This window comes from Delphinus delphis, chromosome 3 (assembly GCF_949987515.2).
Source record: "Delphinus delphis chromosome 3, mDelDel1.2, whole genome shotgun sequence".
NCBI lineage: Eukaryota > Metazoa > Chordata > Mammalia > Artiodactyla > Delphinidae > Delphinus > Delphinus delphis.
This window is the reverse complement of record NC_082685.1, coordinates 48810421-48823972: the sequence shown is the minus strand read 5'-3', so window position 1 is coordinate 48823972 and position 13552 is coordinate 48810421. Positions and strand designations below refer to the sequence as shown.

Genomic DNA, 13552 nt, shown 5'->3' with positions numbered 1-13552 from the left:
TTTTTTTGGGGGGGGCTGGTTTAGTTCTCATTGTTGTTGATTTTTTAAACCCCTTTACAAATGTAAAAACCATTCTTATCTCAAGGGTTACACAGAAATAGGCTGAGAGCTGGATGTGGCCTACCATAGTTTAATGACCCTTGCTCTAGAGATAATTTCAATTTTACAGATAAGGAAACTAACGCTCAAGTACTTAAGTAATTGAAATCAGGATTTTAATCCAGTTTTGTCTGCTTCCAGAAAATGTATCAACCCATACTCTATTGCTTTCATGTATGCTGTTAAAATGTAAGATATTACCACTGAGTTAGGGATGCTATAGTCATCCCAGTCAATTTCCAGAGAATAGGTTTTTCTTATTCGAACAGACTTGGGGACAAGATAACAGCTGAGATTTAGCAGACCCAATGCCTAGTACAGTGCCTGATGCATAGTAGGCATGTCATATATCTCTATTGAGTGAAATAATTCTGATTTCTGATTAGATTCAGTGATTAACCAAGATTTCAGCCATTTGCTCAAACTCTCTAGACCTTGTGTTTGAGTCTGTAAATGAAGGCAATGACATATTCTTTTATCTAGCTCATAGGGAATCTATAACAATTTATGAGATAATTTCCATAGAACTATTTGGAGAAAAGATATTATGTAAAGAAATATAATCTCCACAATGAATTGTTCTATTGACAGCAATGGCACTTGGAGACTTATTTATGACTTTGAAATAAATACATCACTAGCCAGAAACAGTACAATAGGGACAAGTCTGTGACTTCATCAAGTTAATATTGTTGTATCCACCAATACAATCTCATAATAAAGCAGGGATCTTTATTTTAACCTTCGGTTTTTACTTCAGGGAATAAGTGAACTTCTTGGAAATGTATTCAAAATTCTGTCCAGATTTCTAGAGGGAAGGCCACAGATTTTATCAGACTCTCAAAGAGTTTTATTATACCCTAAATGTTAGAACTACAATAAAACTGCGGCAGTGTAGTCTGCACCTGATGAGGAAAAGGGAAAGATAAAACGTGCCAGTGTGTAGTGATCAGTGCTAGGTTTTCCAGATACCCCTGTCAGTATGATGCTTTGCTATACTCTCAAGATACCCACTTAGGATCCTAAAGCAGCTCACCAGTTCCCCACTGGCACAGGAGTCTGGTCTAAAATCCAACCAGATTAATCACCTGTCTAAGCTGGGTGCAGTGACAAACACTCAGGGTAACCAGCAGGGTAAAAGCAGCTACAAAACGCAGCAACAGGGTCTTTTCCAGTTTTATCTTTACCCCCAAGATCAGGCCCACAGAGACTGTCATAACAAGGCTTTTCTTGTTTGTTTTTCATTACTAGCACCTAGCACAATGCCTGGCACATAATGGGTGTTTAATAAAAATTTATTTGAATGCAGATTAGGGTAATAATGATATTGATAAAAATTATTCCTTACATTCCTGGTATGCTTAATAAGATTGTGTCATTCCATTATCTCTTAAGATACTCTCAAGTATACAGTCTATATGGACTCATTTGTCTTTGTCAATTAGAGGGTGTTTTTTTACTTTGTACTGTTTATTGTTGGTGATAGTTTTATGCTGAGATAGCGAGTTTGGATGCTTCTCTTTTGTTTGTGAGCCTGAGAGCAACCGTCCTTGGAGATTATGGCTGTTGCCCCAGGGAATTAGGTTCTGTGGGCCTAGACCAGGGTAGGCTGGATTAGGCTTCACAGACAAGGCAGTCCATGAACTAGGCCTTGGCTTTTAATGGCAAGTGGTGGGAGAGAAGCACAGTGGGCTGCTGCTGCAGAGCAGGGAGAAATCACATATGGACCTAACAGCTGTAAAAGGAAGTGCTGCTTGGCTCATTTTTACTCATTCCACTCTGAGTTGGGCATTGTGTTATGGGTGTGGACAATATATGGATGAGCAACTGGGACTCACTTTAAGTTTTCGAGTAGAGCTGTTGAATATGGAAAGTTTTCAGCGTATAGAACATTTTAGGGGGGTGTTATTTAGTTTTTCTTTCCGTTAGTTGTTTTGTGTATATGTGTGATTTAAAAACTAGACTAACCTATACAGATGTAAAAGGAAAAGAATTAGAAGATAAAGGTAGTTATCTAGTGTAAGGTGATGGGGAACAAGCTCTAAGAGGTGGCAGTGAAACTGGGAGAAAAGACTAGATTTAAGTCTTTTCAAAGGAAGAGAATTTGGAGACTAAATTTAAGCATAAAAGGTAAAGAAATCAGAGATGACTTCCCACCTGGAATACTAGAATAATAATAATAATACTTTGCATTTGTTGCCCATTCCTATACATTTTAGAATACTGTGTCTTAATTAACCTCACTGGACTTACCACTTTTTGCCTGGCTTTCTAGTTTTTGTGACTGTATCTTTTCCTGGCTACTAACATGGAAGCCATCAAAGGCCAAAGAAAAAAATTTGATTTATCTCTCCTCCAGTAGCACAAAAACCTTTGTCAAGTGAATAAAGTTTGGTATCTGTGAGGGGGGCTAGGGCTATGTTTTATGAGAAATTTGAGACCCAGAGGGGAAGTGACTTTCCAGAAGTCACCCAGCTGGTGAGGGACTCAAGGCGGAATCAGAATCCATGCTTTTTTTTCCCCATTATACAAGCTATCACAAGTGAAACCATCAGTTGCAAAGGAAGGTTTAAACAGCAAATAAATGCCAGAAAATTAGAAAATAAATAGAGACTGCTCTCCACTGAGAGGGCTGCTATTAGATGAGACAGAATTCTGGAATGACTTTGGCTTTTACTTTTATAAGCTCAATGTTTCCGGAAGGCTCTGCATTGAGGAGAGGAGATGCAGTAATAAGGGTAGCCCTGATAAAACCACTCTTTCCTGGTTCCTTCCACTGACTCACATCCCCTTGACCAACTGCCCACTCTCTGGCTGGCTGGTACAAGAGGTCCACCAGAAATGGTGCCTTGGCTCAGTCAGCCAGGGGCTTTTCACTTGAAATTATGAATCCCTGGCTTCCCTTCCCTTTCACAAAGCCTTAGGAATGGATGACTCACAGTCTCCTCCAAGGCAAGTTCCTGAGGATGATAAAGAGAGATGGCTATAAGGCTTTGGAGAAAGAATGTGGGGTGGGAGAAAGGGTCTGTGTTCTGGCCAAGAATTTCATCATTAAGCAGTGGCATATGGGCCCCCATTTGGACCCTGTTGACAAGAAGACCATATCCTAATGATTATCATGCTAATTCAGGAGACCAAGGCTGGAATAAAATGACGTAACCCCCCAATGGCATTCAATACTGAGAAAGACTCAATTGAAATTGAATTATCTGATCTCAACCAAGTTTTTTAAAAGCACAGATAATGTCTGACCTTTCATTCAAGGCTCCATTTAGGATACCAGGATACTCACACATATTATAAAATGTCTTCTAATTTTGGAGGGAATGTCTCTTCAAAGTTTGATGACATTGTTCTGTCTCATACCTTCTACACAAGCAGAAAAAAAGAGTATGAACTCTCAGGATAGGCAAATCTAGGCTTATATCCTGGCTTTGCTCATAATTACTTGTGTAACCTGGGTTAGAAACTTAGTCACCTTAAGCCTCATTTTACTTATCCATAACATGGGGTTATTATATAAAATAACAATGAAAATAATAATAAAATACCAATTATCTGCCTGGTGGTGTTGTAATTGTTATCATATGCAAAATTTTATTTAAATTATATAACCTCATAAGTTAGGTAGCATTAACACCTCTGTTTTACTCATGAAGAAACTGAGGCTCAGAGAAGTTAATTAACTTGCCCAAAGAAACACAGCTGGCAACTTAGGAAGCTAGGATTCAATACAATCAATACTCTTTTTTGAGAATTAAACGTTATAAGATATGTCAAGTGTCAAAGTAGTATTGACATAACTTAGGTGCTCAATAAATTTGTGTCACTTTACCATCTTAGAAGGGAAAGTGTCGGGCTTCCCTGGTGGCGCAGTGGTTGAGAGTCCGCCTGCCAATGCAGGGGACATGGGTTTGTGCCCTGATCTGGGAAGATCCCACATGCCGCAGAGCGGCTGGGCCTGTGAGCCATGGCCGCTGAGCCTGCGCGTCCAGAACCTGTGCTCCGCAACGGGAGAGGCCACAACAGTGAGAGGCCCGTGTACCGCAAAAAAAAAAAAAAAAAAGAAGGCAAAGTGTCACTATTGCTTAGAAAATTCATGAATTGGAGAAAATAAAGAGACATTTCAGGCGTTCTGTAACAAGACACTGAATCAACTAAACTCCATTTCCTGCCCACTTTCATCATGTAAATCTTCTCTGACTCTGTAACCAAATACTTTAGCATTTCCAGCTTCTCCTGAATAGTGTTCATAGCCTGCCCTTTTCTGGATCAGACAACTGACATAGAAATAACCACTGCCTGCCACCTTCACCACTTTCCCACCTCTGGTTTCTCAACACCCTTTCCATATGTCTCTACATGCAGCTTTGGAATTTCAAATGTCATGGAATCCAGAGTAATAATAGTAACAGCTACACTTCAGTGAGTGTGTATGACAGGGACTATGCTCCACCGTTTATAAGCTTTAATCCACTGAATCTTCACAACAACACTCTACAGGATGGGCTATCGTTATCCCTATGCTAAGAAGAAACTGAGGCTCAGATAGTCAAGAACTTTTCCAAAGTCACACACAATTAGTAACTGGAAAAGCCTGAATCTAAACCCATGTCTATCTAATGACAAAGCCCAAGCTCTTAACCACAAAAAGCTTCTCAATTTATAGATGCAAAACTTAAGCCAGAGAGGGACAGGAACATGTGCAAAGTCATACAGCAAGTTAGGATGCTGGGGAGAAAGGACACATTTCCTGACGTTGCTTGAGCATGCTCTATCATACCCTAGCCTGAGTAACTCCACTGTGTCCATTCCACATCCATGGCCTGGACCATCACCCATCATTCACTCCATGCTCTGTGCTGTGTCAATAAATACCATTATTGGTGAAATGGTAGCCAATGTTCTCTAGGATTATACAACATCAAGTAACTCACACTTCACTACCACATTCTATAAATATAAAACTTTAAGCTTAAGTTCTTTCTCTATAGACAGACATGAATCAAAAAAGGGGGAAAAAACTTGCCATAAATCACGGAAATAATGGTACTTTAAAACTGCAATCCTTTGCTACTTGCAAGAAATATGATAAATATCTTGATTTTATTCAAAATTGTCACAGAAAGATTTTCTTCTTATCAGAAGGCTGCAGCTTTTGCAGTGGATGGAGTATTAAAGAGCAGAGCAGCAGTGAGACTGGAAGGCTGAAAGAGCTAAGCAGGATGGTGCAGTGCAGATGCTGTAAACAAAAACTCCAAGTTCTTCCAAATAAGTAAATTCAGTGAATTTACTGGATAGCTTCATTGTATAAAAACCTGTGTTGGGCACAAGAAAAAGGGGGGAAAAAGATGATTGGTATGAATTGGCTCCTGTTCTCAAGGAGCTCAAAATCCAGGATCCAGGAGGGAAGTTCACAATAGGCATCATTAATGAACCACGCTGAAAAGCATATGAAAATGTCATAGCAGAAAACAAAGTACTTTGGGGATTGGAATAGATAAAAAAAAACTTTATGCTGTCTTGGAGGGTGGAAAAGACTTCAAGTAGAAGGTGGCATTTGAGATAGACCACGTAAGAGATGCTGGGAGACGTACGCCCAAAGGAAAGAATAGAAGGACCAATAAACTGAAGGTGAAAATGCAAAGAGCAAGCGAGGGGAACACGGAGCAGACTGCCTGCTTTGTAGGGATAAAGAGGAATAACCAGAGGCGAAACTCTAAATAGTAGACTTAGAAAACTACAGACAGCCCAGATCTGGTTGGCAATAAGGAGTCCTTTGGAGGTTTTGATCCAGGAAATTTCATGCTCAAAGTTGTGTTTTACAGCCTAACTCCCCAGTCCAGATGAAGATAGCATCAGCTGTAGAAGGATGGAGATAAAAAAGTGCACGAGGAAAATCTACTGATTATATAACCAGATTGAATTTCCTCTAATCTCTGATGAATAGTTTTATAGGAAATCACTTTCTGACTAGTCAAGAATTGATTTTTACTCCCAATTAGGTGCTATTGGAATTAGCATATGTAAAATCAATGAAGAATCACTGTATAAATGCATCTTCATTTGTTTACAGATAGCGACCACTCCACGGAGAAAGAAGGGAAGCAAAAGGAAAAAGACAAGTAGAGAATTCATCTGTTTCAAGGATGGTTCTTGGTACTAAAAGGAACAGGCCTCAGGTGGATCAAGTCCCCTCAGCCTTTCTGGGGAGAAAGGCTGGACTTGGCAGGGCCTGGGTTCCATTTCCCCATTTCTGGCTCCAAGTAATCTCTGTTCTTGGGGAAATTCCAGGTTAACTTCCATGTGATGGGAAAATGATACTTACCTTGCAGGGTTTCATTTAAAATGCTTCCCACCAAGCCTGGCCCATAGTAAGGAACTGATGAATGGTAATTAAAGCTACCACATTATTGTCAGTTTTTACGTACTTCTCTGATCCCATCTCCTACCACTTTCCCCACATTCACTGAGTGCCATGCACACATACCAAGCTCATTTCTGCCTCATATTCTTTGCATCTGCTGTTCCCTTTGCCTGACATAATATTCCCCCAGATTAACACATGACTGACTCCTCTTCAACATTCTTGCCCCCGTCACAGGGGTCGACTTCCTTGAAGCTTTTCTGACTGTCCCAAATAACGTCCACACCCCTGCCTCATCTCAATTTTTTTTTGTTCTTTACAGCACTTGTGTGTATCTAAACTTGTCTAATTCTCATATATATATATATATATATATATATATATATATATATATATATATATATATATATCTCCTTGTTTATTTTCTGGCTCCCAATGAGGGAGCAGAGATCTTATCAGTTTATTTATTAACGGACCTCTGGCAACAGGCCCTGGCACACAGTAGGTGTTTAAAAAATATGTTTCTCTGAACATTGACAGAACTAAACTATGTAGCACACAGAAATCACCTAGCACATGGTGAGTACTAAATCAATGTTCATTCCTCCCCCTTGCATGGGTCCAGAGAATGGCTGCTACAAAGTGAAGAAAGACAATTTGGAAGGAAAACAAAAAAGGGTATAGTCATCCAAGGCTAGGTTAGTCGAGTTTCTGAGGTCTAGTTCTCTGCCTTGACACAGCAGATACTTAACAGGAGGTGAAGGCTCAGGTTGTCATTCTAGATGGATGTTTCAGGAGATGAGGCATTTTCTGTATGCAGGAAGAGGTTCTGTAAATAAGTGGACAGGTGTGATCCCGCCCGAGGAAAGTCATCAGGAGAAATAGCTCACAGAAGTCTTATGAATGCTTTAGAATAATTAAGGAGGGGAAGCCAAGCACCATCACAGACTTTCAGTGGAGAGTGCCTGGTCAGCTGCCTAGGGCTTTTGGATGGCTTAAAATGAGTAGAGATGAGGGACCCAGATCTACCTGTTCCCCTTCCTACTCTGACCTATTGCAATGGAGTTCCAGGTAAATTTGTGTATGAAGAAAGTATTTTGATTTGAAACCTAATTCTTGTCCCCTCTCTTCATTTCATATGTGAGATGATGGTGGCCCCAAGGACTGAACAGAAGAACTGGGGTGAGTACCCTGCCCCTGATTCCTGATAGAGGTCTTTCCATTGCCCCATACTCAGAAGAGTTGGGACCTGGATTTCACTGACATGTACTCTAGGCCTAAAATCCCAGGAGCTCCATGGCAAGGGAGTTGGACTCCAGAATCCTGGGTTGTTCATGACACCAGAAAAAGGAGGCACATGCTTAATAACCTCAATTCAAGACCTCTGAATATAGAGTACAACTGACAAGCTGACTTGAATGGCTCCTATGGCATATGCCCTGAGTGTGGCTGGGTTGAATCCTACCACATCACCTGCTCTTGGGATCACCCATGTAAGAGATCTGTCCTAGCACTTGAGGCTGACGAAGGTGGCAGACAGACAGACAGGTAGAATTACATTATCTAGGAGTCCTGGACTTCTTTCTTTACCTTGAGGAGAACCTGATACTGGAGACGAAAAATTCTCCAGCTTCAAACGCCCAAAGGGATGAGTTGAGTTACAGAGATTACAGAGAAGCTGCACAGAACTGAGGCATGGAATTGACTTTGGCATTTTATTGTATACTCAAAATTCCCTTAATAGTTTTAAGACTTTATATTTCCCTCCATATATAATTTCTTAAACATGTACAGAATGCACAAATATAAACATGTGTAATTTATTAACGTTTATCAATAAATAGAGAGACTTTATCAATGTTTCCTAGAACACATTCTGGGAAACTGCATCAAAAAGTGGATTATTGTAAAGCCAAGGGTGTTTTCCATAGAAACAAATTAGAATCAGGGGTCCTAGTACTTCAAAGCTTTAGCTTCAAATAAATCAGAAGCATAACTAACAATTTCATAAAACCAAAACTACAACCATCATTAAAACTTGTAAGCCTTTGAGTTATATAATTAAGTTCCATGTTCTGTATAATGGGCACACATGTACTTTATATGTTGATTACACAAAGGGACTCAATTTGCTAGAAACTGTATGAGTGGCCCCACTTGTAATTCTGCTTTATTAAAACTGTAAACAAAATTAAAGTGTTAGCTAAATAACACTAAATGATAATTAACAATAATTTACACAGACTATCAGATTAGGAAAAAAATCTCAAAATTATCTGGTTCAGTATCTTAGTAGACTCTTCATGTAACATTCTTGTTAGCTGGTCATTCATGATCTGATTTATGTTGGAGGGTTCTTTTCACAGGGGATTCTACAGAGAGAGAGAGAGAGAGGGTGGGGATAATTTCGATGACCCAAGTCTTTTTCCTCTAAATAAATGTTTTCATGGCAAAAAGGCATTTGAATTTATTCCATGTGACTTTGAAGTTACATGAAAAATTATACTCATTCTCATCAAAGTTAGTCTGTAGTCCCCATCTCTCTCCATCCACCTCTTTACTTTGAGAACAACAAAATCCCCTCAAATAAGAGTGTTTGTGATGTATAAATTTTCAATGTTTGTGTGTTTTGGGTAACCTAGAATAACTAAATGCAGAGGGGTAAATTTGGAAGAATGGACCCCAAAAAGATGATCCCTTGGTATTAGTTTTCAACATAGAAAGCTCACTCTCTAAATTGGTCCACACCTTGGTGAAGAAATTCTTAGTCCTTGAGCTCCCAGGAGCATCCACAGTAACCCAAAGTCATAATAAACAGAATGTCATTTTATGATTTACAGAACATCTTCACAAAAATTATCTTATTTTTCTCCACAGCAGCTTCGTGAAGTAGGCAGGAGAGATTGTTTCTGAGGCCAGAGAGGTCCAGTTATTAGTTCAGGGTCACACAGTAAGTCAGCAATTGATTTAGTGCCTGTGCTGCTTCTCTGCTGCACCCATCCTTACTGTGTGCTCACAGAGGTTGTGAACAGCGTGTGCAGCAGCCAGACAGATAGTGTGAGTCTCACTGCCAGGTTCAGGGCCTTGGGGCTCAATACCTTGCTGCTCCCTCCTTTGTATTAGAGAAGCATCATCCTCAAAAAGGTGGTTGCCTCCTATGCCCCAATCTCATTAACGGCAGAGGAACAGTGACTTAAAAAAAGCACAGGGGATTGGTCCATCCAGAGTCAATGTGCGAGTAAGGACTTAAATAAACTTTCTTCATATATGACGAGAATAGGTCCCCAGATGAATCTGCTCCACTGATCAGTGAGAGCCCCAGCCTACACCAGGAGCATTTCAGCGTGGCGCAGTCTTTCTCAACAGCATTTGGGAGTTCCAAGTCACATTTCTCATTAGAGGCTTTTCCCCTTCCCTAAGGAATGACTTTCTCCACAATAAAATTGTAAGCCTTTGCAGGGCACATAATTTTTTTTTTTTTTTTGTATTTGGATGGTTTGGGTCAATCTTCTCTATCTCATTCCAAGTCTCTTTCCAGTCTGGTGCAATTCCAGAACTAAAGTAAACGTCAATGGAAATGACACCTGACTTCTTAAGCAGCAGGAACAAGGATAGTATGATAAAGTCATGAGATGCTATCAAATCACAGCCAAGACCAAAGTTGAAACCTCACACAGCTCTGGGATGTGGTGGCGTTTACCTCCCTGGGACCTTCACTCTGGGGCAGGTGGCAAGAGCCATGAACTTAGCTTTGAATGAAAGACATCCAGGTTTATCTGAAGGGCAAAGCTGGCAAGGTCAAGGGTCTAGAAGGCCCAAATGAGGTGGCTAGTTCCTCTGAAACAAAGTCAAAAGGCAGGCAGGCCACACCTTTCTGAGGTAGCTGATGGCTATAGCAGCATCCTGTTGTCACAGAAACAGAATGGAATCTTAGAGATCCTCTGGTCCAAACTTCAGTTGACAGATGCAGAAAGTGAGGTCCAGGGATGGAAGGGCATAGGTCACGATCTCCCACATGTTAGGAGTGGAGCCAGGGCTGGAATTCAGGTCCTCTGACTTGAAGTCAAGCACTGTTTTCCACCCCAAGCGCTGCTTGGTTCTGCCTCCTCCACCTGGGGAAACTGCAGTGAGTGACAAGTCTCGGCAGTGTGCGCCTCCAATTGTTCTCTCCTTTGGGAGCAGCAAGGCCAGATTCAAGGGTTATAAATTGGTACCATGGGCTTTGCTACAAGCTCGTGGGAAAGATTCCAAAGTCTTTCAATAAACACTATGATGCCGCCAGCCCTGCCCAAGGCGCTTTAGGAGAGGATTTGTTCCAGGAAAGCGAGCATTCCACAGCAGGAGGGCCTGAGGCCATGGCACTGGCAGGGAGCTGTCTGTCTTCAGCTTCCCTCCGACGTTGCTGCAGAGACTGTTTTCCTCTGAAGGATCTTTGCCCTGTTTCTTCCATGGTGAATAAATGGAGCATGTCCTGAAGAGAAGGACTGATATGGACATAAGGTAAAGCAAGTGGAAGTCTGTGACTGGTATGGGGGGCTGGCCAGGAGGATGCACATTTGGACCCACATTCCGGGAGGAACGTGTATTAGTGTCTGGCATAGAGCAGGACACAGATGAGCTGGTGAGTAGTTTGAACATGGCGGTGACAGACACAAACAAGCAAGAGATGCGCGCTTTTGGAACACAACTCTGACCAAGGCAGGTGCAGGGAGGATGTGTTTTGACAGTGTTATGTGAGCAGGCACAGCAAAGAAGGAATATTTGCGGACATCTATGACTGAGACAGGACACAGTGAGTGATTGTGTTTGAAACATGAGCGAGACAAACCAGGCACAGTAAGGGGATATACTGGAGACAACAGAGACTATGAGGCCAGGGTGACTATGAAGCCAGGAAGAGGGAATGCTAGGAAATAAAAAGATCCCTTCAAGGGGGATCTCTGGAGGAGAACCCCCAGTGAACAAGGGAGCCCTCCTGTCCCCTGCCACCTGCTGGAATCCTGGAGGAAAAGCCCAATGGGCATGGGGTGCCTGCACCAATGGATGGATGCTGGGTGAAGAGAATACCGGGCACAGTCAGGCACGAGCAGCAGCTTAGGACCTGGCCCTCTCTTGGAGGGATGGCTGTCTTCAGGGTCACTGCCCCAGGGGCCTAAGTGTCACTGGGCTGAGCAGCCACCAAAGAAGAAGTTGTTGGGGGGTGGGACTGACTCTCCCATTGGCCACCACACTCCACTGCATCCCTAGAGAGGGGAGAAGATCACAGAACCTCAGAGTTGGAATGGACAGATAGGCTGGTGAAAGAGCCCACCCACTGCAGGAAAGCCCCTTGTGCCATGCAGATGGGTAGTTGTTTAGCCCCTGCTTAGGAATCGCCACTGACCGGCCAGGCCATATTATTTTTGAGCAACTTTAGTTATTGGCAAGAGCTTATTAATGTTCTGCCAAAATCAGCCTTCCTACAGCTTCTACCCTGTGGAACTACTATGCCCTCCAGGCCCACTCAAAATTCTTCCCTCCACTAATTATATCCTCCAAGTTTTCTCTTCTCCAGGCTACACATTTCCATTTTCTTTAATAGTTCATTATATATTATGGTCTCCAGATTATTGCCCATAATGGGCACTGTCCTCTAAACACAATCCTTATTATAATTATCTCTCTTGAAATATAGTACCAGGAAAGAGCCCAAATTTACACAGTGAGCCTGATTTATGTCACATACTTTTCATCATCAATTTAGTTTACTTCTATGAATGCAGTCAACATTAAGTTCATTTCTGACAATGGTAATATGCTATTGGCTTATATGTTATACTCATTGCCAACTTTTATCTTTTTGATACAAACAGCTGTCAATTCTTGTGGTTCTTTATTACATTGGTACAGTTTATTTTATTTATTTATTTATTTATTCACTCATTCATTCATTTAGCCAAAATAGAGGACATGTGTCTCAGTTTAATTTCATTTTATTGATTTGGTATCATTTTAGTCAATTGAGATCATTCTAAATCATAACAATTTCAACATTCAAGATAGGATTATTTAGCACTGACTCAAGCTAGACTTTAAGGATTTTACCAACACATAGGAAGATCAGATAATCTATTGCTACCTAGATTTTTCAGTTTAGATCTTCTTGAAGATCTTCTTAGATCTTCAATCTTCAGTCAAGAGAAAAAACTACTGATTGAAGAGGGCTAAGCCAGAGAATTGTGGTACCCCACCACAGACTGCCTTCCCAGCAGACAGTAACAATCCGTGTGCCTGAGAATGGACCCACCCATGGAAGGTTTTGTGTAATGCTTTGCTGAAATGTCTCTGTCAAGCAGTAAATCTGTCCTAATAGATAATGAAATTAGTTGGCATGAATTATTTTTTAATGAAACAACACTGACTCTTGCATACAAATCATTTGTATAATAACTGTCTTTGAATTTTGATAAGGTCTATTTCAAGCTATGAGTCTATAGTTTCTGCAGCCCAGCTTTTATCTTTCTTTAAGAACTGGGACAATATTTACTGGTCTCCAGGCTGCCATCATATCCTGAGTCCACAAAAGAGCTCCAGTCAGAGGTCTTATCAACCAGTTCCTTTAATCCCGTGAGAAATAATACATCTTGGCTCAGAGACAGTTAAAAGTTTTCCATCAATCCCAGGCAGCAACTTTTTCCCTGTGATGTGCTCTTCTTTCCAGTTGCAAGATTATTCTTACTAAAGCAGAATATGCAAGATTTCGTCCCTAAATAATGACAGCTATTTCTGGGTTTTCTACTTGCTCTAAACATACCTTTTGATTCATCTTTGGTTATACATTCCTTCTGCCAGATTTTCCACATGCCATTCTTCAAGTATAAGCTCTCTAGAAAACTCAAGATGTGGCCTAATGTCTTTACATATGCCCCACATTTTTATGTTTTATTCACTGAACATATCTATTAAAAGAAAGAATGAATGAATAGAAAGGAAGAAAGGAAGGAGAGAAGGAAGGAAAGGAGGAAGGAAGGGAGGAAGGGAGGGAGGGAGGGAGGGAGGGAGGGAGAAAGGAAGGGTTTCTCATTTCTCACTGGCCAAATTCCCTTT

General features: G+C 41.1%; 1 protein-coding gene across 2 annotated transcripts in view; it reads right to left on the bottom strand.

The window, feature by feature from the left end:
* HTR4 (5-hydroxytryptamine receptor 4) overlaps positions 1-13552 on the bottom strand; it is a 182161-nt gene that overhangs the window by 16633 nt on the left and 151976 nt on the right. The window contains exon 8 of one of the 2 annotated variants that reach the window (XM_060008587.1): positions 11539-11709. The exons of the other annotated variant lie outside the window; for it this stretch is intronic. Coding sequence (XP_059864570.1) covers positions 11619-11709 — 91 coding nt within the window. The 3' untranslated portion in view covers positions 11539-11618. Of the gene's footprint in view, positions 1-11538; positions 11710-13552 lie in introns of those variants that run through there. 2 annotated transcript variants of the gene reach the window in all.